The sequence below is a fragment of the Chionomys nivalis genome, chromosome 7, assembly GCF_950005125.1.
Source record: "Chionomys nivalis chromosome 7, mChiNiv1.1, whole genome shotgun sequence".
In the NCBI taxonomy this organism is placed as follows: Eukaryota; Metazoa; Chordata; class Mammalia; order Rodentia; family Cricetidae; genus Chionomys; species Chionomys nivalis.
The window spans coordinates 96,508,779-96,534,443 of NC_080092.1; the positions used below are offsets into that span (position 1 = coordinate 96,508,779).

At 48.8% G+C, this 25,665-nt stretch overlaps 3 protein-coding genes across 6 annotated transcripts in view; 2 read left to right on the forward strand and 1 right to left on the reverse strand.

Moving 5' to 3' along the window:
* Nucleotides 1-4,871, reverse strand: part of Acox1 (acyl-CoA oxidase 1) — a 27,580-nt gene extending 22,709 nt beyond the window's left edge. The window contains exons 1-2 of one of the 3 annotated variants that reach the window (XM_057774707.1): nucleotides 4,468-4,871; nucleotides 4,114-4,273 (exon numbers count right to left, since the gene is read on the reverse strand). In XM_057774707.1, the coding sequence (XP_057630690.1) occupies nucleotides 4,114-4,273; nucleotides 4,468-4,576 (269 nt within the window). In that variant the 5' untranslated portion in view covers nucleotides 4,577-4,871. Of the gene's footprint in view, nucleotides 1-4,113; nucleotides 4,274-4,467 lie in introns of those variants that run through there. The other 2 variants (XM_057774706.1, XM_057774708.1) reach the window with 2 other exon arrangements.
* Ten1 (TEN1 subunit of CST complex) lies at nucleotides 4,708-20,337 on the forward strand. The gene is made up of 4 exons (XM_057774709.1): nucleotides 4,708-4,855; nucleotides 11,367-11,497; nucleotides 13,071-13,228; nucleotides 20,132-20,337. The coding sequence occupies exons 2-4, from the start codon at nucleotides 11,400-11,402 to the stop codon at nucleotides 20,299-20,301; spliced, it is 426 nt and encodes a 141-aa protein (XP_057630692.1). The 5' UTR covers nucleotides 4,708-4,855; nucleotides 11,367-11,399; the 3' UTR covers nucleotides 20,302-20,337.
* Nucleotides 20,338-20,608: 271 nt separating this feature from the next.
* Cdk3 (cyclin dependent kinase 3) lies at nucleotides 20,609-25,358 on the forward strand. Of its 2 annotated transcripts, XM_057775641.1 has the most exons (8): nucleotides 20,609-20,621; nucleotides 21,137-21,262; nucleotides 21,514-21,591; nucleotides 21,663-21,783; nucleotides 21,876-22,046; nucleotides 22,137-22,238; nucleotides 23,361-23,564; nucleotides 25,046-25,358. In XM_057775641.1, exons 2-8 carry the CDS (start codon nucleotides 21,147-21,149, stop codon nucleotides 25,166-25,168), a joined length of 915 nt encoding a protein of 304 aa, XP_057631624.1. In that variant the 5' UTR covers nucleotides 20,609-20,621; nucleotides 21,137-21,146; the 3' UTR covers nucleotides 25,169-25,358. The 2 variants fall into 2 exon arrangements, with proteins under 2 accessions (XP_057631624.1, XP_057631623.1); XM_057775640.1 differs by lacking the exon at nucleotides 20,609-20,621 and having other exon boundaries at nucleotides 20,672-21,262.
* Nucleotides 25,359-25,665: the final 307 nt, after the last annotated feature.

The window sequence follows — 25,665 nt, forward strand, 5'->3', positions numbered from 1 at the left end:
AGAATCCAAACACTCAGAACTGAGGCGGGGGTCGGGGCGAGGAGAGAGGGAAAGTCTGGGCTACAAAGGAAGACCCTGTCCTGATCAGAACACAACAAAACAAGGAATAAAAAATCTGAAAAACTATACTTTAGTGATGTTTATTCCCCCTGCAGGTGCTTGTCAAGAAATCAGACTTCAGTAATGAATTCAGAGGGACCCGGGACAGAGCCCAGGACTCAGACACAACCAAGTGTTCTGTTAACAGAGCTCTACACCTTAACCAGCTCCAAGAAGCCAGCTTTAAAAACCCCAACTGTCACTCTTAACATTTTCTTTTCATAGCAAATGATGTAGTCAAAAGCACTCAACAAGCTGAGGCCAGAAGTTTTCCAAAAGTCCCAGGCCAGCGTGGGCTACAGGGTAAGACCCTGTCTCTAGAGCAAGGAGACGAAAGGGGTCTCAGTGGTTAAAAGCACTGGCTGCTCTTTCGGAGGACCTGGGTTTGATTCCCTGCACCCACATGGCAGCTCACAACCATCTGTAACTCCAGTTGCAGATCCCACACTGCTTTTGGTCTCCTCAGGAACCAGGCAGGCAATTAGTATACAGATAATTAGTGTACAGACAATTAGTGTACAGACATATGTGTACGCAGAACATCCACACACACTATTTCTTTAAAATATCAACTTTGTAAAGTAACAATACATTCTTAAAAAAAAATGAAAAAGAAAAAAGGAAGAAGTCCCCAAACAAGACATAAAAGAGACCATTTTAAGAATAAACAGCTGAGTGGTGGTGGTGCATGCCTTTGACCCCAGGGTTCAGTAGGCAGAGGCAGGCGGGCAGATCCCTGAGCTTTGAGCTCAAGGTCAACCTGGTCTACAGAGTGAGTTACAGGACAGCCAGGGTTGTTATACAAAGAAATTGTCTTGAAAAACAAAAAACAAAAAAACAAGAAAAAGAAAAAAGACAAAGTAATAAATACATAATGAAGAGACCAATAAACGCCCTGAATCCTCAGAAATCCCTCTGCTTCGTCAATTCTAGATTCCTCCCACGTTTTGTTTATCTGATGTATTTTACAATACATGGTAAGTTTTGGGTTCCTTCCTAAATTTTTATTACCAGATGAAACAGACTTGCAACCTAGTCCACACAAAGACAAAATAAGCCATCTACAAAAGTGATATGGAACCAGGCAAAATGGAATAATGCTAAGTTTTTCTTAATGGCACATAAAATCCTGCCGTGAGTTCCAGTCAGAACTCAAGATACAGGAGCTCACAGAGGCCTGACTCCAGGCACTACCGAGACCAGCTTCCGGCCTCCTCCGCTACCTTGTACTGATCTCCTTAATACAGGGCATTGAAACTTATCGCTGCTATTTCATCTGAAAAGGAGGCATGGCCCACAGCAAGGACTCTGCTCTAGGCCTCTGTGACCTCACTCTTGTCTGGCTGCACATTGCACTCCAACACAGGTTACGAAACATGCTGTATCACCCACTGACAGAACAAACAAGCAACGTTTCTCTTTTATGTTGCTTTGAGAAGGTATAAAATCTCAGCAATCTTCAAGTTTGTAGATCCAACATAGTCCACTTTCTAACTCTTTCCTAGGATTTACTGTGCTCCCAAATCCCACAAATTACAAAATTTATAAACAAAAATGATTATTTGCAAGTTGGTGAGTGTTCTCATTTGGGTCACCAAACTAAACACAAAAGAGTTTAATTGTAGCTCAGACTGTCCTCAAACTGGACAGACACACAAGGTGACCTTGATCTGCCTCCACCTCCCACGGGTAGGATTACAGGCACTTGTCACCATGCACTATACAAGTTATTTCTGATTAGTACGATTGACTGGAGGTGTGAGAAAGTCTTTAAGGGGAAAGCAAATCACTCACTGTCACAGTAATGACCAAATCAAGTCAGGAGCACTGGCTGCACTGTACACGCAGCACGAAGGAAGGAGGAAGGGCAGGACTTGCAATCATTTACATCAGTTCTTGAAAACATAGTTTTAATAAAATTTAATCTCTTTAAGACAGGCAGGGTGGCTCATACCTGCAACCCCAGCACTTAGGAAACTGAGGCAGGAGGATTACTTGGAGTTGGAGGCCAGTTTGTACTACATAGTGAGTTTCAGGCCCACTTATCCCAAAAACCAAACTTTCTGTTGTTGCTCAGGCACTGTAGATTTAACATAGGGCCTGGAGCATACCAGGTAAAAGTGAGCTATACTTCTGGTCCAAATTTTTCTTTCTTCTTCTATTTAATTAAGTTATTTACGTACAAGAACGTTCTGTTTGCAAGTACACCTGCAGGCCAGAAGAGGACGCTGGGTCCCATGACAGCGGCTGTGAGCCACCATGTGGTTGCTGGGACCTCTAGAAAAGCAACCGCTCGTTTGAGCCTCTTAGTCATCTTCCCAGTCCCTTCATCTCATTTTTATTTATTTATTTGGTGATGCTAGGGACTGAACGAGGTAATTGTGCATGCCAGGCACCTAGGCAAGGGCTCTACTGCTGTGGTAATCTCCAGCCTCCCAATTTTACTTTTATTGATGAGAACACTGGAGTTCCTGTACAATGTAAAAACCCAGAAATAAAAGATAAGCATCAGAGATGGCACAAAATGTGTGCCCGTTAAGGCTAAGGGAGAAAAGAGTCTCTATGAATAGCTGAAAAGCAAAGTGTAACAGTGAGAGAGAAAAGGACCAGCTCCCCAGCAACAGGACGACGGCAGGATTATGCACAGGACGTAATGGACGCTACACTACATTCCACAATGCTGGGTTCTTACAATGTGATTTAGAATATCAGATTCATTCTGACACCTGACATGTTGTTCATCCTCTCTCACATTTCCCATTACTTTATACCCGAGGTACACACTATAGAAAAACAAATTTACTATTATTCCAAAATATTTAAATATCTGGTCTTGCAACTACAATGTTTGTCAGAAAATCAGTAGGCCTTTCTTCCCTTGCCTTCAGTGCTGACGATCAAACCCTGGACCTGTGACTACCTGGCAACCTCTGTCCCACTGAGCCACACCCCGGCACAGGCAGCTCTCTCACAAAGTGCAAGCTCATTCTGCATTAAATAACTGTGACTGGGGTGTCTGAAACAAAATAATTTTTATTACTATTTATTTGTCTTGTCTTTTTTTTTTTTTTTCTGAGATAGGGTTTCTCTGTAGTCTGGAACTAGCTCTGTAGTTTAGGCTGGCCTCGAACTCTGAGATCAGCCTGCCTCTGCCTCTTGAGCGCTGGAATTAAAGATGTGAACTACCATCACCCTGGCTCAAAAGAATTTTTTAAGTTACATTTTAAATTTAATTCTACTGTGTGTGGAAGGGTACACGAAGGCCATCTCTAGTAATTAGGTCAGAGGACAATCTGTGATTCTTTCTTTAATGTGGGTCCTGGGGATTGAACTCGGATCATTAGGCTGGATGGCAAGCTCCTCTACCCACTGAGTAACCCCCTCAACCCTTAAACTTTTAAAAAATGAGATACAAACGAGCATATCCATTCATATTAGCATTTTACAAATATCCCACTGAAAGACTTTGATGCAAAAGTAATGTTATTTTGGGCTGCAGAGATGGCTCAGAGGTTAAGAGCACTGACTTTACTTCCAGAGGTCCTGAGTTCAATTCCCAGCAACCATATGGTGGCTCACAGCCATCTGTAATGAGATATGGTGCCCTCTTCTGGAGTGTAGGCACACAGGCAGCCAGAACACTGTACACATAATAAATAATCTTTTTTTAAAAATATGTATGTGTGTGTATATATATATACCATTCTTCCATGTATGTCTGCAGGCCAGAAGAAGGCACCAGACCCCATTACAGATGGCTGTGAGCCACCATATGGTTGCTAGGAATTGAACTCAGGACCTTTGGAAGAACAGTCAGTGCTCTTAACCTCTGAGCCATCTCTCCAGCCCCAATAAATAAATCTTTAACACAAAAAAAGTAATATTATTTTTCACACATAAAATTGAATCATGAAACGTTCAATTTGAGCCTTCAAACACCATTTAAGATTAAAAAGGCCTCCCCAAACTGCAGCTGTAGTATGGACTTGCACTACGGTGTTATCGAGCACCTACTTTTTAAACCACATGATTTCTTCAGGATCTGAGATGCCAAATTCTCTCATCTTCTTCACCATGCTGGCACTCTTCTTAACAGCCACCTCGTATCGCTGGCTGCGAGTGAGGAAGTTATAATCTTCATGCTGGAAGTCCGGGTCGTTCAGAATCAAGTTCTCTGCAAGGAAGTTAAATGACATCAAGAGAAACAGCATTCACCCTCCCGGAATCCCAGCAGATTAGAACGGAGGGCTGTCCCCTCCTAAGTAGGGAGTCCCGGCTTCCCCTAAACTCCAGGGACCCCAAGTTCTCATCCACAGGGGTCTTCCATCAGGTTCTGGAGAGGAGGGAGGCCTGACGCTCCGGCCTCACCGATTTCTCGGCGGCGCCGAGTGTTCTCCGCACTGCCATCCAGGATGTTCGTGATCAGCTCGGGGTTGAAGGTGGCGGCGGCCCGCTCCTTGCGCAGGTCGGGGTTCATGGTGGCGGCCAGGGTTGGTGGCAGAGGAGGTGGCGACAGAAGTGACAGACGCCAAAAAGACGACGACGCAGATGTGCTGCCGTGGCGCAGTGCCGGCCCTAAGAGCTTGGCCGAGGCCGCCGAGGCCCCGCCCCGCCGGCTCCACCACGCCCCGTCCTCGCCGCCACTCGCCGCGTGACCGGCAGTGATCACGGAAGCCGGGACCGCCCGCCGGACGGACGAATCCCCTGCCGCGGGCCAGGGGAAGTCCCCGAGCCGCTCTTCGTCAAGGAGACCAAGGTAGAAGGTCAATTAATAGCTGCGGAGCAGGGAGAGGAGCGGGGCGCTAGCGGGCGTCGCCACTCCGGGCTCACGTGATCTCTCCGGGCCGAAAGGAGACGCGCGCCGCGGATTGGCCAGGGCTTTGAGGGGCGGGATTGCGCCTGCGCCGTGGGGACTCGCCTAGTTCCAGGCTTTGGGGTCGTCTCGCTTAAGTCTCCCCGCAAGCGAGGAGGGGAAGGGGTGACAAGGGCCTAGGGCGGGTTGAGGAGGCTAGTAGAGGGAACGTGTTGGTTTTCCTGGAATCCACCCAAATCGGAGCAAAAGGGGACCAGGACAAAGGTCACGTTCGGGAGAAGGTTCATTACTGTTGGTTAAAAATTTTGGCGGCTTGTGGAGGCTTGGGGCTCTTGGGAAGCTTTGCGGTTTATCAGCGGACAAGAATGTAGATTGGGAGGGAACGGGACGTGTTTCTCTTTGTTTAGTAGTCCAAGCCGTTTTCCTCGTAACCTGCCTAGAAGGTTTTTTTTTTTGGTTTTTTTTTTTGGTTTTTTTTTTTTTTGTTTTTTCGAGACAGGGTTTCTCTATGGTTTTGGAGCCTGTCCTGGAACTAGCTCTTGTAGACCAGGCTGGTCTCGAACTCACAGAGATCCGCCTGCCTCTGCCTCCCGAGTGCTGGGATTAAAGGCGTGCGCCACCACCGCCCGGCTTGCCTAGAATTTTTTTTTTTTTTTTTTTTGGTTTTTCGAGACAGGGTTTCTCTGTGGCTTTTTTTTGGAGCCTGTCCTGGAACTAGCTCTGTAGACCAGGCTGGTCTCGAACTCACAGAGATCCGCCTGCCTCTGCCTCCCGAGTGCTGGGATTAAAGGCGTGCGCCACCATCGCCCGGCTTGCCTAGAAGTTTTGAAACCAGACTTTGGTTTGCTTTATCATCATCATCAAAAATGTAATTGTACGCTTGCAAAGCTCCAATGTACGACTTATAACAAAGAGTTTCTTAGCCTCCAGGACAGCCAGTTTTCGCCAATTTGGTTTTTAGTTCTTATTCCTTAAAAAGCGCAAAGTTGCGGGGGCGTGGTGGTACTAGCTTTGACTCCCAGCACAGTTCAAGGCCATCCTGGTCTATAGAAGAGAGTACCAGCACAGCAAGGGCTACACAGAGAAACCCTGTTTCCCAAAGCAAGAAGTGCTAAGTGGTCGGCTGGAGATACAGTTTACATTGTGCTAATCTAGCATGCCCAGAGCCCAAGACTTGCTCCCCAAGCATCCCATAGGCTGGGCACGGTGGCACAGGTTTGTAATTCCAGGTTGAGGTTTGAGGATCTAGGAGTCCAGGCCATTTTCAGCTGTGCAGAGAGTTTGAGGGCAGCCTGGGTTGTGTGTTGACCTGTTTCCAAACGTTTTTAAATGCTAAATAAGATGCACTGTCTTCATTTAATTTAGCGGTCTTTCGACTTCATGCCACGTGGGAGAGCTACAGTCTGTTATGGCTCTCTAACTTGCCCTTGTAACAACATATTTAAGACCCATTTACATTAACATTACCTCGGATGAATACAGTCAATGAAGGATTTATCTTGAAAACAAAATTTAAGGAAGCCCCCCCAAATTCAATATTTTAAAGCACTGCTTTTTTCTCTTGGGGCAGGAGATGGGCCTCTGAGCTACATACCCCAGCCCCACAATATTTATAAATTCAAAAGAGCAAAATGCTAAAAATTTTAAGTAAAGACTATATCATTGTGGCTGCTTGTACTTTCGGCTCAGGCTCCAGTCGGCCTGCGCAAGCCTCTGTCACTGAGGCTGTTTTCAAGGCACTGATACTTCATTTAGTTTGGTTATTGAGAATTGTGTTCCACTTGTCAAAAGCTTATATCTCAAAATATACTCTGCAAAAGTAATTGATAAGATAAAACCAAGGTTGAAGTTATTGCTTAATGGGGTAAAAAGGGACCATTCCATGGTAAACCTTTGGCAGACTCTCAGAGAGGGGACGATCTGGTCAAATAGTGACAATTGGAAATTTGACCTGGCCTGTTGGTACAGGCCTGGAATCTCAGCTACTCAAGACACTGAGACGGGAGGATCACAAGTTCAAGACCAACCTGAGTTGCAGAGAACTGTAAATTTAGTTTACAGCAGCTCTGGGTCTTAATTACAGTAAGAATTATGTGAGAATCACAATACAGATTGGGGGTGGCGGTGAAGCCTTTAGTCCCAGCACTCGGGAGGCAGAGGCAGGTGGGATCTCTGTCCCTTCCAAACCATCCTGGTCTACAGAGTGAGTTCCAAGCCAACCAAAGCTACATGAGACCCTGTCTCAAAACAACAACAAAAGAATGACAGTACAAAATGGGAAGTGACAAGGTATTCAGAGGTCAGACTGGCTGCTAATGTTGAAACCGTCCACCTGGCTGGGCAGGCCAGGCAGAACTAGAAATGCTGACGAAGGCAGAGTTCTGGCAGATTTCGTTCACATGAATAGTAAGGTACGGCTTTAGATCAGTGCTCAGCAGGTATGGGTGGGTGGTTTCAGTTTTCATCCTCTCCATGAACCCAGTCATCCATCATATTTAATAATATCCCAGAAACTGGAAGACGCAAAGGACGTAGCCATCAGAACCCCTGCCTCATGGGATGATAATCTGGTGAGCGAAACAGACGAAAACAAAAAACAGACCAAACTCTTTGAAATCTGATTGTTTAGTAAACCGCAGTGAAGAAAAGGATCACTGTGGAGGTGTAGAGTGAACAGGGCTATAGAGAAATCTATGTTAGTGGTAGAGGAGGAAGACACTACTGTCAAAGAGCTATTTGAAAATATCTAAAGTAGAAGGGACTTGGAAAAAAAGAAACAGTCTGAGCCGGGCGGTGGTGGCGCACGCCTTTAATCCCAGCACTCGGGAGGCAGAGGCAGGCGGATCTCTGTGAGTTCGAGACCAGCCTGGTCTACAAGAGCTAGTTCCAGGACAGGCTCCAAAACCACAGAGAAACCCTGTCTCGAAAAAACCAAAAAAAAAAAAAAAAAAACCAAAAAAAAAAAAAAAAAAAAAAGAAACAGTCTGGTAAAGTCTAGAAAAGAAAAACTTCACATTGGGCTGACAAGATGTGATGTGGGAGGTCCTTCTGTCTATGTGTTGTTTTTATTGGTTAATAAAGAAGTTGCTGCCGGGCGGTGGTGGCGCACGCCTTTAATCCCAGCACTCGGGAGGCAGAGGCAGGCGGATCTCTGTGAGTTCGAGACCAGCCTGGTCTACAAGAGCTAGTTCCAGGACAGGCTCCAAAGCCACAGAGAAACCCTGTCTCGAAAAACCAAAAAAAAAAGGCCGGGCGATGGTGGCGCACGCCTTTAATCCCAGCACTCGGGAGGCAGAGGCAGGCGGATCTCTGTAAGTTCGAGACCAGCCTGGTCTACAGAGCTAGTTCCAGGACAGGCTCCAAAGCCACAGAGAAACTCTGTCTCGAAAAACCAAAAAAAAAAAAAAAAAGAAAAACCAAAAAAAAAAAGAAGTTGCTTTCGGCCAATGGCTTAGCAGAGTATAGCCAGGCTAAATCAAGAAGACCTCTCTTAAAGGAGCTGCAGCATGCCACCAGCAAGCAGAGCCCATCCGAAAAAAAATATATGGCTAAACTTTGTTTTTTAGTGTCTAGAATTCCTTTACAAGCCCTCTCGGGTTTTATGTGGATTTAGCTAGCACACGTTGGAGCGCTAATTTGTTATAGGAGAGCTGCTTGTTTCTGGCTGCTCAGCCCTGAAATAACCACACAGAAACTGTATTGATCAAATCACTGCTTGGCCCATTAGCTCTAGCTTCTTATTGGCTAACTCTTACATCTTAATTTAGCCCATTTCTATTAATCTGTGTATCGCCACAAGGCTGTGGCTTAGCAGGTAAAGTTCCAGTGTCTATGCCAGCTACATGGCTTCTCACTCAACTCCGCCCACTCTCTCTATATATGTCTCTTCCAGCCTCGCTATATTCTGCTAAGCCATTGGCTGAAAGAAACTTCTTTATTCATTAACCAAAAAAGTAACACATAGACAGAAGGACCTCCCACATCAAAGATGGCTCAGTGGATAAAGGCTCTTGCCTCCTGAAGATGCAAGCCTACAGGCCTGAGGTCAAGCCCCAGAACCCACATAAAGGTTTGAAAGAGGAGAACCAACTCCATGAGGTTGTTTTCTGACCTCCATTGTGTGCTGTGGCAAGCATATACCTGCACATACACCAACAATAAATGCTATTTATCATAAAAAAAATTTGTCAGGCGGCAGAGGCAGGGAGAGCACTGTAAGTTCACGGCCAGCCTGGTCTACTGCATAATGTTGTGTGTTGCAGGCCAGCTAGAGCTCTATGGTTTTTGTCTGAAAATAACTGAATAAAACTTGTTTGAGAATCAGGAAGAGCTCTCGGCTACAGACACTGGGTTGATCATGAGCCAGAGGAAGGACAAGGGGAAATAAAGGCTAAAGCTAGGCCACTGCCACCCAGTGTGGCACGATGGGCCAACCTCAGACTGGGTTCTGTTGGTTGTGGTGAGTCCTGTTGTCTGACCCCCACGTGTGGATTTTCATTTTTGCACACTCAGGAATCTTGATAGGGATCAAAGAAGCAGCTCCCCTTTCACCCAGATTCCCTGGTTAACGTTTTGTCACTGTTGCTTTGCCGATCACCTGCCGGTCAGCTTTGTTTATTCCCTCCCCTTTGGAGCTGTTTGAGGAAACGTGGAGGTCCTCCTTTGCTTACAAATATCTAAGAATCTCCCAAAAATAAGGACATGCACAGGAGAATTACGGTTAAGGTAACTGAAGGTTGACGAAACACTCCTGTCTGACCTACGTTCCTTTTCATGGTTTTACTGTTGTCCTTTATTGCCCTTTATCAGATGTTTTGCTCATCTGGAATCTCATCTGGCATCATAAGTGACATTATGTTACCTGCTGAGGGCTGTTGCAATAGAATGCCACAGAGTGACTTAATTTACAGGCTCTCTAAATCTGAGATCGGAAGGTCCACGGAGCTGCATAGTCATGCACTCTCTAAATGCCAGCAGTTGGGCAGCTGGGCCAGGAGTTAGAAGCCAGCCAGGGCCACAGAGTGAAACCCAGTCTTTCAAAGAAAATGTCCATGGGCTGGAGAGACTGCTCTTTCTTGCAGAGGACCTGAGTTCAGTTCCCACCACCCGTGTCAGGTGGCTCACAACTGCCTGAGACTCTCATCCCAGGAGATTGACTCTTTTCTAGCCCCCATAAGCATGCACACCTGCACATACACACACATAAGTAAAAATAAATTTTAAAAAAATGAAGATGAGGACCTAGAGAGATAGGTCAGTGGTTAAGAACTCTTATTGGCTGGGCAGTGGTGACACACACATTTAATCCCAGCACTCAGGAGGCAGAGGCTGGCGGATCTCTGTTAGTTCGAGGCCAGCCTGGTCTTCAGAGCAAGTTCCAGGACAGGCTCCAAAGCTATACAGAGAAACCCTGTCTCATAAAACGAACAAACAAAAAGTAAAGGACTCACTGTTCTCGAAGAGGGCTCAGATTCTCGGCACTCACGCGGCAGCTCGCAGACATCTGTAACTACATAGGCAGCAGGCATACAAGTGGTCCACAGATACATACAAGTAAGACACATGTACACATGTAAAGAATGACATGAAGAAGCGGTTCTGGGATGGATAACTTTTATGCAGTGCTGGGGATCCAAACCACGCTCGGCTGCAGCTCTCTACCAACTGAGCTACATTCTAGCTGCATGCTGCATATGGGACCTTTTGGGATTAAAGGCACAAGCTGCCAAGGTTACCAGCTTGTAGCCAGTGTTTGATTAGAACGAGTCAGGCTCTTTTGTTTGTTTTACCTATGGCTCAGCAGTTAAGAGCTCTGGCTACTCTTGCAGAGGAGGACCTGGGTTAGATTTCCAGCACCCCCATGGTGGTTCACAAATGTCAGCAGATCAAAAAAAAACAAATGTCAGCAGATCCTTCCCCCTCTCCCGGCTTCCTCAGGCACTGCTCATACTTAGTGGACAGACATACATGCAGGCAAAACACTCACACACATAAAATAAAAATGAGATGGCCAACGTGAGCAACAGTAGAAACTCTGCAGCCCACAAAGATAGAGCACACTTATGCATCTTTTGTGGGGGGTGTTTTGAGGCAGGGTCTCTCTTTGTAGCCCTGCTGTCCTGGAACTCACTCTGTAGACCAGGCTGGCCTCGAACTCAGAGGTTCACCTGCCTCTGCCTCCCGAGTACTGGGGTCAGAGTGTGGGCCACCACTCCTGCCTAGTATATGTTTCTTTACAGACCTCTGCCTTATGAAACTGATGGAGAATGGAGATTGCTGTGGTAACAGACTTCCCCTGTTTATATATCATGTGTATGTGTGTCGGTGTGATTCAGGCTTGTATGTTAGCTTGCGAGCTCATGACGTATCAAAGACTTGCACAGCCCTTCCTGCTGGAGTTAGTCTTCCAGATGTGGCTGGTTTCTCATGTCTTATGGTTGTCTTGATTTATCAGGAATTTTCAAATCTCCATCCTGTTTGGTTCCTGATGCCATCGATGCTGCCCAGACCTGGGATCTACTACTTCCCCTGGGAAGTCAGTGATGGCCAAGTTCCCGACGGAAGCACGCTGCGAACTTTTGGCAGGTAAGAATGGTCATCCCTTCATGTGGTGGGGTGGTTACATAGCTCCCCTCCAAAGAAACTCAATTAAAATGGTTTTAATATTATTTTGTCTAATTATAAATTCTCACTGTGTAGCCCCAGCTGGCTTGGAATGATCCAGCTAGACCAGGCTGACCTTAAACTCAGAGATCTGCCTGCCTCTGCTTCCCAAGTACTGGGATTAAAGGCGTGCACCACCGTGCGTGGCTGTATTGTTTTAATATAAATAACCCACAAAGTAGTAAAGAAAAGCAAACATCACATGTAGCATCATTGTCCAGACAACCATCGATAAGTTTGTGACCTCTCTGTACTCTCTCATGTGGATCTGTGTAAGTGATCATCTGGGCAGATGCGGGTACACACTTACATACATATGCTGTGTTAGTTGTATATTGTCCTGTCTCAGGTCACCTGAAAGTAAAGTGGTACCAGCATGGTGACACACATCTGTGACCCTAGCTCGGGAGGATCTCAGGGTTCAAGGCCTGCTGAGAAGCTTGGCAATTTACTGCCTCAAAAGAGAAAAAATAAACTGGGCACGGCAGCTCATGCCTTGAATTTAGTACTTGGAAGCAGAGGCAGGTGGGTTTCTGTGAGTTCAAGGCCAGCTTGGTCTACATATTGAGTTCCAGACCAGCCAGGGATGAACATCACCAGGAGACCGTATCCAGTGCAAAAGCAAAGTCTTTATTGTGAGTTAACTCGGGTCCCTCTGTCCAGCTGAAGCTTCAGCAGCAGCAGGGACAATAACAACAGGAGCAGCACAAGAGACCACCAGCAGTGAAAAGTGTGTGTGTGGGGGGGGGTTATATGGGGGAAATTCCAAGCACTGGGCTTGTGATTGGCTGTCCCCTAGTGGGGTGAGGGGAATTCCAGACTTCCAGGCTTGGGATTGGCTGCCTCCTAGAATGTAAGGAGGCCTGAGGGGAATTCCCAACTGCCAGTGATTGGTCCATTTTCCCTGCTCAGGGATTGGCTGGTTTTGTGTCAAGGGCAAAGATGGCTCTGGTTCTGGGGCCTAACTGTGTTTCTTTCTTTGGTTCTTTTTACCTCTTTGATTCTAATTTTTGGGCCAGGGTAAAATCTATGGTATGCTCTGAATCTAGGGGCTTAGTGCGTTCTTTTGGTCCTGGTTTCAGGGTCTGGGGACTTTTTCTCCGGCTCTAGGTTCGGGAACAAAATGTCTCTTCCACTAGCTCTGGTTCCATTTCCAGGGTGTGTTTCTTTCCCTGGCTCTGAACCCAGAGCCAGACTGCTTGGGGGTTGTGCTAGGGCTATGAACTTACTGGATCTGTAGGGGCCTGGGCCTCTTAAGACCTTGTTTCAAAATAAAATTCACAACATTCAAAGTCAGAGTAAGAAAATTGACAGGCAGTTGCCTCCCATCTGTAAGGCAGTGGGGAACCCTTGTTCCAGTCCGTGGCTTTATATTTTATTTTTGGATCAGTGTGAAGCCAGTCATGGACTTCCACGTATTGGTTGGCCTCCTCTATGGAACTTGGAGGTTGGCTTGTCTATGAGTAGAAATGCTCACGCCTCCTCTGCTCTCCAGGTTGCTCCGCTACGACATGACACGCTCCCTGGTGACCCTGGCAGCACAGCAAAGACCTGATCAGTGCCAGCTGCATGTCTGCACGAAGTTGGTGGAGCCTTTTGAGCCGTGTGTGGGCTTCCTGTACATGGTTCTTGGAGAGCTGGAGCATGAGGAGGGTAAGGTGTGCTCCCTACAGCCTGCTTCACTCTGACACCTCCGCTGGGGTGTCTTCTGTGTAAGCCAAGAATGTACTGAGGCTGGGCGGTGGTGGCGCACGCCTTTAATCCCAGCACTCGGGAGGCAGAGGCAGGCGGATCTCTGTGAGTTCGAGGCCAGTCTGATCTACAGTGCGAGTTCCAGGACAACCAGGCTACACAGAGAAACCCTGTCTCAAACAAAAACAAAACAGAAGAACCAGGAAAATGTGGGATTGGGATATAGCTCAGTGCTTGCCGTATAAATGCGAGGACGCTGAATTCGAGTCCACAGAACACAGTGAATTCAACAGGTGTCTGATTCCAGTGTTCCTACAGGGAGTCAGGGAGCAGAGACCAGACTGGTGCACACATGGCGAGCAAAGAGACCTTGCCTCAAATGAGGTGGAAGAGAGGACTGGCTCCCAAAGTCAGCCTCCGGTTTCACACATGTGCCATGACGTACACAAGCCAATGCACAAAGCATAAAAAAAAAAAAAATGAAAGAGGAATGGATTGGCCCTGTTCTATTGTCCTGTGGCCTAGTGGGATTGCCATGCTTACAGATCAGCCTGTGATATCAGGGACTCTCAGGAAACAGGTCTGACTGGACTCGAATGGACCAGCCATGTGATGCTGAGGAACGGTGAAGAGGTACCACCATGGGGAGGGACCGAAGTCACAGGTTTCTGAGGGTCTGTGTGTGAGGTAGTTTACTTAGGGCTTCCCGAATATGCCCACCAGCCCTGAATCGACATCTTATGTCTCGTAATTTATACTTTTAAAAATCCACGGGCTGGAGAGATGGTGGAGTTCGGAGTGCTTGCTGCTCTTGCAGAGGACCTGGGTTTGCTTCCCAGCACCCATATCTGGTAGTTCACAACTGCCTTTAACTGCTCTTCAGGGTGCTGTAGTCACTTCTTTCACACTTGTGTGTGTGTGTGTGTGCCCACGCATGCACACGCGCACAAACATACACAAACAATTAAAAATAAAATCTTAAAAAAAAAAGATGGTGGGTTATAACTCTGGATGAAATACATAAATTAAATTCATTAATTAAGTAGGAGATTTAATTACTTTTAATATAGAAATTAATTAAATGGCTGGTTTTAATTATATTGGATTTAATAAGCATTTATCTCACTCAGATTCAAGATTTGAAGGTCAGAGTTCCTGCCTTCATAATTGATTTGGGAGAGATTTGAAGGGAGACACAAAGGACCTTTTATCTTTTAAAATAATTATGTATTTATTGTATGTGTGCACACTCTAATGTTTGCCTCAGCATGCATAAACACACTGGAACCATTCTCTTTAAGGCCAGCTCTCCAGCTCCTGTTTGGGTTTTTTTTTCCTTATAATTTTTTTTTTTCATTTTTCTGAGTATTTCATACACGCCACTCTGGTCTGGAGTGAGGAATTCAAGACCAAGCAGCAGGTAGAGTCCTGTGTAGGCTGAGTGTGGCCATGCCTGGCATGACCTCTCACGTGGGCAGGAGGGTGTACTTGTGATTGCACTCAACCTTCCTGGGCCTGGCCTTAAGTCCTGTTGGGGTGCAAAGGTCCATCAGACATGTGTTGTGCCCTGTGTCCCAGTGAAAGCTCTGAGGAAAAGGAAAGGCTAGCGAGCGGTACTTTTTTAACTTTTCATGTAGAGCCTGCCATGAGACTGGTGTGGAACACACCAGTTGTGTGATCAGCTCCTAAGATGTGACACCTCCCGATACCACCCAAGGTCCCAAGGAGTTCCTTTTTGGACATGAGGTGTTTCTGGCCAGTCTGAGGTTCCCTGCTTTGTCCTTAACACTAATTGCACATTGTGTGAGTCTCACTGGCATAGCAACTGCCAGTTCACAAATCTCATTGCTCCTTTTTCAGAAACTACTGTAAAAAGGTTTAATTGACACATGGTGATTGTCTATGCATAGTATGGGGCACAAGGTGACATTTCAGCACTTGTCCAATGACCGCATCAGAGCAACTGGCGTACCCATCTCGGTAGACATTTCATGTGTGTGTTAGGAGCACTCAACAATCCTGTGTTCAAGTAGTTGGCAACAAGAGGGCCCGATGGTGTAACCCTAGCTACCTAAGAAGTTCAAGGCCTGCCAGGGATACAGCGTGAGTTCAAGACCAGCCTGGGCATCTTGGCAAGGCCGTCCTTCAAAAAGTTAAAAACAGAGAAGAGAAGAGAGCTAGGAAGGGGCCACAGTTCAGCGGTGGCAGCACAGAGGTGAAGGAACTTTTCTAGGAGAGACACGGGGCATGAGGAAGGAGAGTTACATGTTTGGTGAATGCCTGAGTAGCTGTCACAGAGCCTGAGTCCAGGCTGGCAGGGACAAAGGGAAGAGTTTCTAAGCAGATGGGGGAAGTGGCTCGGTGAGCTCGGAGACTTGGAAGTCTTTGTGCTGCAGGAGCCCATGCAGAGGTCTGCAGGCTTCCTGCGCTCATCCGTGGGTGGGACCAGGAGGGTGGAGGCTGATGCATTGGGCAGGAATCTTGGTAGGCAAAGACTGATCTCTACAATATCAGGAAAACGGTAGGAAGGTACTTAGGGCCAGCTGAGGGGACAGAGGAGGTGAGAGAAAGTCCAGGAGTCCCAGTAGGTGCAGTGCAGGAAAAGGGCAGGAAGATGCCAAGAACAAAGTTTCTACAACAGAGGTGGAGGATTCTGGGACAACTAGTCCAAGGTACTTAGGGCCAGCTGAGGGGACAGAGGAGGTGAGAGAAAGTCCAGGAGTCCCAGTAGGTGCAGTGCAGGAAAAGGGCAGAAAGATGCCAAGAACAAAGTTTCTACAGCAGAGGTGGAGGATTCTGGGACAACTAGTCCAAGGTGCAATGTGGGTGTGGCCGTAGAACTGGAGCAGAGGTGAACGGTGGTGTGACTGGTTATCAGTGAGAAGGAGGAGACAGGCATGCCACGTGACCTGACAGTGGGCGAACTCTGGACTCACCTTCCAGATCAGTGGGGCACGTGGGTGGGAGCCGGAGTGGGGAGTGTGGGGTCAGAGTGGGGAGTGTGGGGTGGGGTCCTGAGTCGGGAGTGTGGGAAGACCCACTTGTCTGGATGATGCCAGGATCTAGCTAATCCCACAGAAAAGCTTGGAGCATTGTAAAGATTCCGGGAGAGACACAATATGCCAGAGGGCATAAAGGAAAGGATTGGACACAAGAGTGTGTGGGGCGGGGATGGGAACATGGTAGGAGTTGGGGTAACTATGCAAGGACAACCTCTGATGTGGTCGTTGAGGGGTACACATGCCAGGACTAGCGTGCTCCACACAGCGGGGCAGCAGTGGTACTACTCACAGGCATGTGTGCTGGACTTGAACCCGGGGCCTCCTGCATGCTAGGCAAGCGGTTATGCTTTTACTATCCTTAGATGACCTCTCTTGTACACTAGACTGGCTGTGTGTTGGAGAATGACCTTGAACTCCTGATCCCCTACCTTCCCAGTGCTGGGATCACAAGTGTGTTCCACCATGTCCGTTTTATGTGGTGCTGGGGCTCAAAGCCTAGACCCAGTGGGTGCCAGGCAAGTACTATACCAGCCCTTTCCTTCCTTCTGAAGATTTACTTTATTTTTAATTGTCCGGATGTATGTGTGTTTCTGTCTGTATACAGGTATGTGCACATACATGCAGTTACCCATAGAAACCAGAAGCCTGGGTCACCCTGGAGCTGGAGTCAAATGGTTGTGAGCAGTAATGTGGGTGCTGAGAGCTGAACTCAGGTCCTCTGCAAGAGCAGTGTGTGCTCTTGACCACTGGCCCGTCCCCCAGCCCCTCTTTTTGTTTGTGTTTTCAATGCGTGTTTGTGGCGGTGCTGAAGGTCACGCTCAGGACGGGCACACACCAGACAAGAGCTCCATTTCTTGTTTGAGATGGGTTCTCCTTCAGCCACACCTTCGCAAACGCTCGGATTCTAGGCAAGCCCCATCCTGCCCGGTTTACCTCACAGCTTCCACCCCAGTTAAGATTGGGGCCACAGGCAGCTGTCTTCTTCTGATGGATGTCCACGCCCATGTTCTCCCTCCCATCCAAAACAAACAGAAGCACCTGGCTGGCCGGTCACAGGTGATTGTACTGGTGGGAAACCATCCCTTCTGTGGCCACTCTGTCACCTGCAATGAAGTGTTGCCCAAGTAGACAAGAAAAGATAAAGCAACCGAGATGGCTGAGCTTAAAAATAAAAGTAATGGGCAAGAGCTGGCTCAGCAGTTGGGAGTGCGCGCTGCTCTCCCTGAGGATCCAAGCCTGGCTCCCAGCATCCACATCAGGCAGCTCATAGCCACCAGTCACTCCAGCTCCAGGGGAGCAAATATTCCCTCTGGGCCTTCATAGGCACCCACACTCATGGCACATGTCCACACACAGATACACACACATAAACTCAACCTAAAATTCTAAATCTTCTAACCAGGCAGTGGTGGTGCACGCCTTTAATCCCAGTCCTTGAAGGCAGAAGCAGGCGGATCTCTGTGAGTTGGAGGCTAGCCTGGTCTACAAGAGCTAGTTTCAGGGCAGCCAAGGCTACACAGAGAAACCCTGTCTCGAAAAACGAAAAACAAAACAACAACAAAAAAAAACCCCAAAATTTAAATCTTCTAAATAAAGCAAATAAACACTTTTAAAATTCTGTGAAATTTAAGTAGATCTCTAAGAAAATCTTCACAGCAGAAGTTTGGGAACATTTGTCATAGGATCGTGTTTTGAGGTTAGTATCTCCTGTCCCTCATTTCAGAACCCCCTCCCCACCCAGTGGCGTTCACAATCAAATCAGAGTCTTGTTCATCCTAAGGAAGGGCTCTCAATAAACTCCTCCCATTCCTTCTGTTTTTGCTTTGATTCATTTTGGTTTGAGACAGGGTATCTCTATCTGTGTAGCCATGGCTGTCCTAGAACTCTCTCTGTAGACCAGGCTGGCCTCCAACTCTCAGAGATCTGCCTGCTTCTAATTCCTAGTGCTGGGATTAAAGGCGTGGGCCACCACCGCCCGGCTGTTCGTTTTGATTTTAATTATTTATTGTTACTGTGTGTTTGTGTGAGTACAGGTTTCCACAGAAGCCAGACCTGGATTACAGATGTTTTTGAGCCACCTAATATGGGCCTAGGAATCAAACTCGGGTCCTTCGGAAGAAGAGCAAGTACTCTTAACCACTGAGCCGTCTCTTCAGTCTCCCAGCCTTCCACTTTGACATTGTGAACATCTGATTCTGGTCTTGTTCTTGCTGATCCTTCAAACTCTTTAGAGCTAAATGTGTCCCCAGGCTTCTCAGGGTGGCATGAATGTTTGATTGACGTGTGTAGATATCCCATCCAGAGGCCTGAGTGGGGATAGTCGGCAGCCAACACCTGTCAGTAGGTAAAGATGGGGCCACACACTGAGGTCTCTGTGAGCAGCACCTAGAAACTGAGGCCCAAACAAGTCCACAGGCGACCGGTGCGGGTGGCTGAAACCTGAAGTCTGCCTCCAGACGGTCTTCAGTGGGGGAATGGCCTAGACTAGAAAGGTCAGGCTAGACTTCAGCCAGAGAACTGTTATCTCAAATGGATCAAAATCGATGGAGTAACATCGTGGAGGCATTCGCTGAAGTTCCTGGGAAGCAATGAGAACTCAGGAGGAAGCTTTTTCTAAGCCAGGCGTGGTGACATGCGCCTGTAATCCCAACACTTGGGAAGTACAGGCTGGGGGATCAAGTATTTAGGGTCACCCTAGGATATTCAGCAAATTCCAGGACAGCTTGAACTATGCTAAACCCCTGTCTAAAAGTAAATAGGCGCTGGAGAGATGGCTTGGAGACTCAGAGAACTCACTGCCTTTGCAGAGGACCTTGGTTCCCTTCCCAACACTCACGGTGGTTCAGGACCATCCATAACTCCAGTCCCAGAGGATCTGATGCCCACTTCTGTCTTCTGGGGGCACCAGGAACACACATGGTACAATAACCTGCATGCAGACATAACATCCATGCACATAAAATAAATCAAAATATAAGTAAATATAAGGGCTGGAGAGATGGCTCCATAGTTAAAAGAGTATTTGCTCTTGCAGAGGACATGGGTTAGTGCCCAGCACCCACACTGTGGCTCACAACCACCTGAAATTCTGATTTCAGGGGATCCAGTGCCCTCTTACTGCAGGCCCCACTGTGCACCTACATACATGTAGGTGAACACTCATCCACATAAACATAAGGTTTTTGGTTTTTTGTTTTTGTTTTTTTTTTTGGTCTTTTGAGACAGGGTTTCTCTGTATAGTCTTGGCTGTCCTGGAACTCGCTCTGTAGACCAGGCTGGCCTCGAATTTACAGAGATCCACCTACTCTGCCTCCTGAGTGCTGGAATTAAAGGTGTGCGCCACCACCACCCTGCAAAAAAAATAAATATTTTTAAAATAAAAAAATCTAAATGCCTGTTGTGAGCACCCCAATCAATGTCTTTCATGTTTGATATTACAGGAACATTAATTGACATTGTATGTCAGGTGGCCAGTACATCTGCTAGTAGGCCTCCAACCCTTTCCAGGGTGGAGTGACTTACCCTGTATGACTAGCCTTGCTTGGAGCTCAGTTCTTTGGATTTATCAAACATGGTTCCTCTTCACTCCAATTTTCAATGACACTGGTCCCAGGGTGCCAAGGAGCTTCCCCTTAGACCAGTGTTTCCTCAGCGCTTGGCTTTTGGAAGGCAAAGGAATTGAATGTGGAGGTTCAACTTCCTGCTCCCTGAAGCGCACAGGGGGCCTGTGGTTCTGCGTCTCCTGGAAACAAAGTTGCCTACTTCCTGGGGAGCCTCGGGAGGGAACTGCTCAGGGGAGCATGGGTAGAGCGCCGCAGCCTCTCTAGGAATCGCTGCTAATGCCTCTGTGTCTGTTTTCCAGATGGAGGTTCTGTGGTGAAGGCCCGACTGCTCACCTGTGTGGAGGGCATGGATCTGTCCTTGTTAGAAAAAGCCATCCTGGAGCAGAGGCTGTGCCTGCAGAAGAAGCAGCAGCCAATAGGAGTCGCCAGCTCCTTGCCCACGCCTCCAGCTGCTCCTCCTTCCCATTGACAGCCTTCGCCTGGAACCAGAAAGCAGCAGCCGGGGTGGGGGCGGGGTGGGGGTAGGGGAGTGAGGCCAGGGGGGTAGGGGGGAGAAGTGGGGGGTGCAGGGGGGTGCCCCTTCTCTGAACATTGGACTGACCTGTAAATGACCAATAAAGAGCATGAGCTTGTAGTGTGTGTACCTGGTGCAGAGCCGGCTGCAGCCAGCAGGGGCCAGCAGGGGGAGCCATAGCAGACAGCTTGCCTGACAGAGAAGCTGCAGCCTGCTGAGGGCTTCTGGTGACTTCTGGGCAAGGAGGCTGAGGGGAGGATGCTAGGGGCCTAGAGGTGGGGTTGGGGGGACCAGGGACAGAGTTGGGGGGACCAGGATGCAAAGGGGTCACCCTTGCTGAGGTTCTGACCTAAGAATTGGCAAACTGGCCAAGCTAAGGTCCTGGGTCTTGATGTGTGACCCAGAGCAGGACTGTAGCTTCAGAAGCCTTGGCCAACTCCTAACCTCTGCCTCAGACTGCCACCCTCCCTTGTATAGCCTTTCTGGGTAGATTCCTGTGGCTCCGGAGCACTGGTTTGCCTACCCTGAAACATGGGCTGAGGCAGAAGTTTGGGCTCTCCTGCGCTCCGTAGCCAGGCAAAGGAGAAGCAGGCGCTGGGCTGAGCTGGGCTGGCCAAGAAGCAGCCTTTAGCCTTGAACCATCTTCCTGAGCAAGATGGTGGCAGGCCGTGCCCGGGGAGAGGGGGTCAGGGTCAGGGCTAGTCACAGTGTGACGTGCAGACTGGAGTCTGGAAGTGGGGATGTTTCATATGGAATTTAAATGTCCAGATGCGGTCTGTTTCCCTGTCAGCTCTACAGACATGGATGCGTTCCGGAAGGTCGAAAAGATCGGAGAGGGCACCTATGGGGTGGTCTATAAAGCCAGGAACAAGGAGACTGGGCAGACTGTGGCCCTCAAGAAGATCAGGCTGGATGTGTGAGTGTCGGGGTTCACCCCAGTGCCCCATCTGTCTCCCAGGGGCATACCAAAACCTGTCCTCACCTCGTGGGCTTGCATCCAACCTCAATGGTAGCCAAGAAGGTGCAGCCCTGTGGAGCTTGGTGGGCATAAAGTGTGCAAAAGTGGGGAATGCTGTATGTAATCACACACACACACACACACATACACATACCACACCACACACCCTGACCAGAAGCAACCCATTGGTCTTCCATCTTTTCCAACAGGGAGACTGAGGGGATCCCCAGCACTGCCATCAGAGAGATCTCCTTGCTCAAAGAATTGAAGCACCCCAACATCGTCAAGTGAGCTGGGAAAGGAAGTGGGGGGTTGGGACCCTGACTGCCGTATCCTGAGTCTGACCCCTCCCTGCCAGACTGCTGGATGTGGTCCATAGAGAGAAGAAACTCTACCTGGTGTTCGAGTTCCTCACTCAGGACCTGAAGAAGCACATGGATTCGGCCCCCACCCCGGAGCTCCCCCTGAACGTAGTCAAGGTGCCCAGGGAAAAGCAAGAGGGTAAGACCACACCCCCGCCCCTGCTGGCCACCTGCTATTTCATAGCTCTTTCTCTTGGGCATCCCCACAGAGCTACCTGTCCCAGCTGCTGCAGGGGCTGAATTTCTGTCACTGCCATCGGGTCATCCACCGAGACCTGAAGCCTCAGAACCTGCTTATCAATGAGTTTGGAGCCATCAAGCTGGCTGACTTCGGACTGGCTCGAGCCTTCGGGGTTCCCATGCGTACCTACACCCACGAGGTAGTGTAGGCCAGGGAGCGGGAGGGACAGCCAAAGGATGTCCCTAGTGGATTCAGCCACCGTGAACGATGCTGCTTCTTGCCTGCACAGGTGGTGACACTGTGGTACCGTGCCCCCGAGATCCTCTTGGGCAGCAAGTTCTATTCAACAGCTGTAGACCTGTGGAGCATTGGTTGTATCTTCGCAGAAATGGTAGGAGGGGAACAAGCTGAGCTAGGGGCAAATCTCAGTGGTAAAGTGATGGTCTAAATCAGAGAGGCCCTGAGTTCAATTCCCGAGATGGCAGCTTTGAGCCAATGGCCGGGGACATGGCCTAACAGTACTTGTACTATTACGTAGTGATATGGTACTTGCTGCCCGGTCTGGCAGCTGGAATCTGATCCCTAAAACCCTCGGGATGGTAGAACTGATGTCGTCTTCTGACTGCCACACATACACTGTGCTTCTCTCTCTCTCTCTCTCTCTCTCTCTCTCTCTCTCTCTCTCTCTGTCTCTCTCTCTCTCTCTCTCTCTCTCTGTCTCTCACACACACACACACATACACACACACACAATCAATAAATGTAACACAAAAAATGTTAAACCAAAAAATTTGAGCTGGGCATGGTAGTACATGCCTGTCGTTCTAAGACAGGATATATATATATATATTTTTCTGGGTAGCTCTGGAGCCTGTCCTGGAACTCTCTGGCCTCGAACTCACAGAGATCCACCTGCCTCTGCCTCCCCAGTACTGGGATTAAAGGTGTGGCCACTGCCTAGCTAAAACAGGGTATTCTTGAGTTCAAGGCCAGCTTAAAAAACAAGGGCTAAGAGCACTTGCTTAGCATTAAAAAACAAAGCAAAACAAAACAAAAAAGCAGGAGTGAGGGGAAAGGGGTGCACCGAGGCAGGAAGGATTCTGTGCTTTGAACTACACAGAGCAGGGTAGCCAGGATCATTGTGGCTAGTATGTATATTAGAGATGGGTTGAGGGGTGTCTGTGGCTGCCTGGGGAAACAAGGCTTGTTCCAGGAAAGATCAGAATTTTAACATAGCCCTGGGAAAGATATCTTTGTTGTTGTTCTTGTTGTCTGTTTTAAGACAAGACTTCACTGTGTAGCTTTGGCTGACCTGGAACTCACTCTGTAAACCAGGCTGGCCTCAGACTCATAGAGACCTGCCTGCTGTTTCCTCCAGAGTGCTGGCATTAGAGGCGTGCTCCACCACACCCAGCTCGGGGAAAACATCCCTTCCTGGTCTTTCCACTTAGCCAGCGTGGGAGCCTGTATCACAAATGTCGTACAGAACACTCCCTCTCCTCTCCTGCTCCAGGTGATTGGCAAACCTCTGTTTCCTGGTGACTCGGAGATCGACCAGCTCTTTCAGATCTTCCGTATCCTGGGGACCCCCAGTGAAGCCACATGGCCAGGAGTCTCCCAGCTGCCTGACTATCAGAGCAGCTTCCCCAAGTGGACCAGGAAGGCGCTGGAGGAGATCGTGCCTAGTCTGGGACCAGAAGGCAAGGACCTGCTCCTGGTAGGTACAGTGGGCAGGGACGGCACCTCAGCCACCCTTCACACAGCTGAGGCTGGGCTGGGCTCTTCTGACCGTTGTACACTCTTGGCTTGTCCCTGTCTGTGTTCGCTCGGGAGTTTCTCTCCCGCTATCCAGTGTTCGTCTCCCCTTTGGAAACGTCTTTGCTTCTGTGTCATAGCTGTGATCTCTTCTTCCTGGTTGCCCTGTGTCTGACTCTCTTGTGGACTTCCTGCCCCATCTAGATGAGACCACACCTCCTCCTGCCTCAGTGTCTCTCTCAGAGGTTGGTCTTCACAGGGGCCTGGCTGTGCAGAACAGGCTGCTCCCTACCTTCTGAGCTCCTGCCACCGTACTGACCCTTCAGCTGCCTCCTGGGCCCCAGATAAAGCTGCCCCAGTTTGCCCACAAAGTCTGCCATCCCCATTTCTGTCTTTACCCTGGTGTCGGGCCAGGGAAGGAAGGGCAGAGTCTCTGTCAAGACCATGGTCAGCTTACCCGAGGTCTGTGTTGTCTACCAGAGTAGTGCCAGCAGAATGGCATGCCCTTCCTGCTAAGGCCCCTTGTCCTTCATATGCCCTTCCATGGCATCCTGCCTGGGTGAGGTACCTGAGGCTAGAGAGCCGGACAGGCCTGACAGGCCCCTGGTTGTGTTAGCTCCTCCTTCTCCTTGCTCATGGTCTGACCTGTACCCCCTCCCCGAAGCGTGCATTCTTTGGACAGGTTCAGGGACTGCTGTCTTAGCATGAAACATACCCGTCTTTAGCCAGAGAAGCAGGTAGAACCTGGAGAAGACCTGGATGAATCATAGGCCTGCAACCAAAACTAATGGTTTAACCTCAGTTGTGGGAGCATCCAGAGCTGTTTTAAAGCTGGGACACATGGGCTTAGAAGACGATTCAGCTGGTAAAGTGCTTGCCTTGCAAACGTGAGGACCTGACTTCGGATCTCCAGAACCCACACAAAGCCAGGGGGCAGGGTTGGGGGGACGGCTCAGTGGGCAAAGCTCTTGAGACACAACTGTAGCATCTAAGGTATCATCTAAACAGGAATCTATAAGCCCAAGCTCGCAGGGGAGGATGAGGACCTGAGACAGGAGAGAGAATTCCTAGCATTCACAGGCCAGCTAGCCTGGCATATGTGTGTAGGCAAACAACAGAGAGATGTGTCTTGGGACCAGAGTGATTCCTGTTCTCGCAGAGTTCAGTTCCCAGCAGCCACACCAAGTGGCTGAGAGTCAATGTGACTCTAGTTTCAGGGGACCTGATGCCTTGGGCCCCCATGGGTGCCGCACCCATCTGCACATACACACATTCCCAGACATACACAGAGAGACACACAGGTACCTAGGAGGCACTGGCTTCACACGGTTCTGGGTTTAGGCAACCTCTCAGGGACTTGGCCGTTCCACTGGGACCTGTGAAGGGAGTTCCTCTCCCTACCCTGGTTGCACCCAGGTTCAATCTCTTGTCTTTCCTCCTCAGCAACTCCTGCAGTATGACCCCAGCCGGAGGATCACGGCCAAGACCGCCCTGGCCCATCCCTACTTCTCTACCGAACACTCCTTAGCACCCCGCCATTGCATGGTGGAGAGTTTCTACCACTGAGAACATGTATGTGGGGCCCACACCTCGCACCCACCCATTTCCAATAAAGCATATTTGGAGAGAGCATACACCTGTGAGCAATTTTATGCCTGTCATCAGAAGGCTGGGTTGGGTTCATCCTGCCCGGACATTGGCTACTTCCTGTGTTGTTGGTTGGATTTAATGGTGCTCTTTCAAAAGTCATACAGGTGTTCCGTTCCATACGTGGGGTGGGGTGGGATGGGGATTGCATTGGACCCCTGGTGGGTGTCAGGTTAGTCCCCAGCCTGCCTGCTGGGAAGCCAGGCCCGAGGACAGGGCGCCCTCTGCTGGTCTTGATTTTGTTTTCAACTGTGGGAAGCACTGAGTCCAGGTCAGAGGACTCAAGCCGGAGCTGGGTAGGACACCCTTATCCTAGGAATGGTTGGGGCACCTGGGTATGTTCTAAGTAGTTGTCTTCTGTGTGACAAGTGGGAAATAAATGTGACTTGTCTCTGCATTGTCTGGTGTCATTCTGT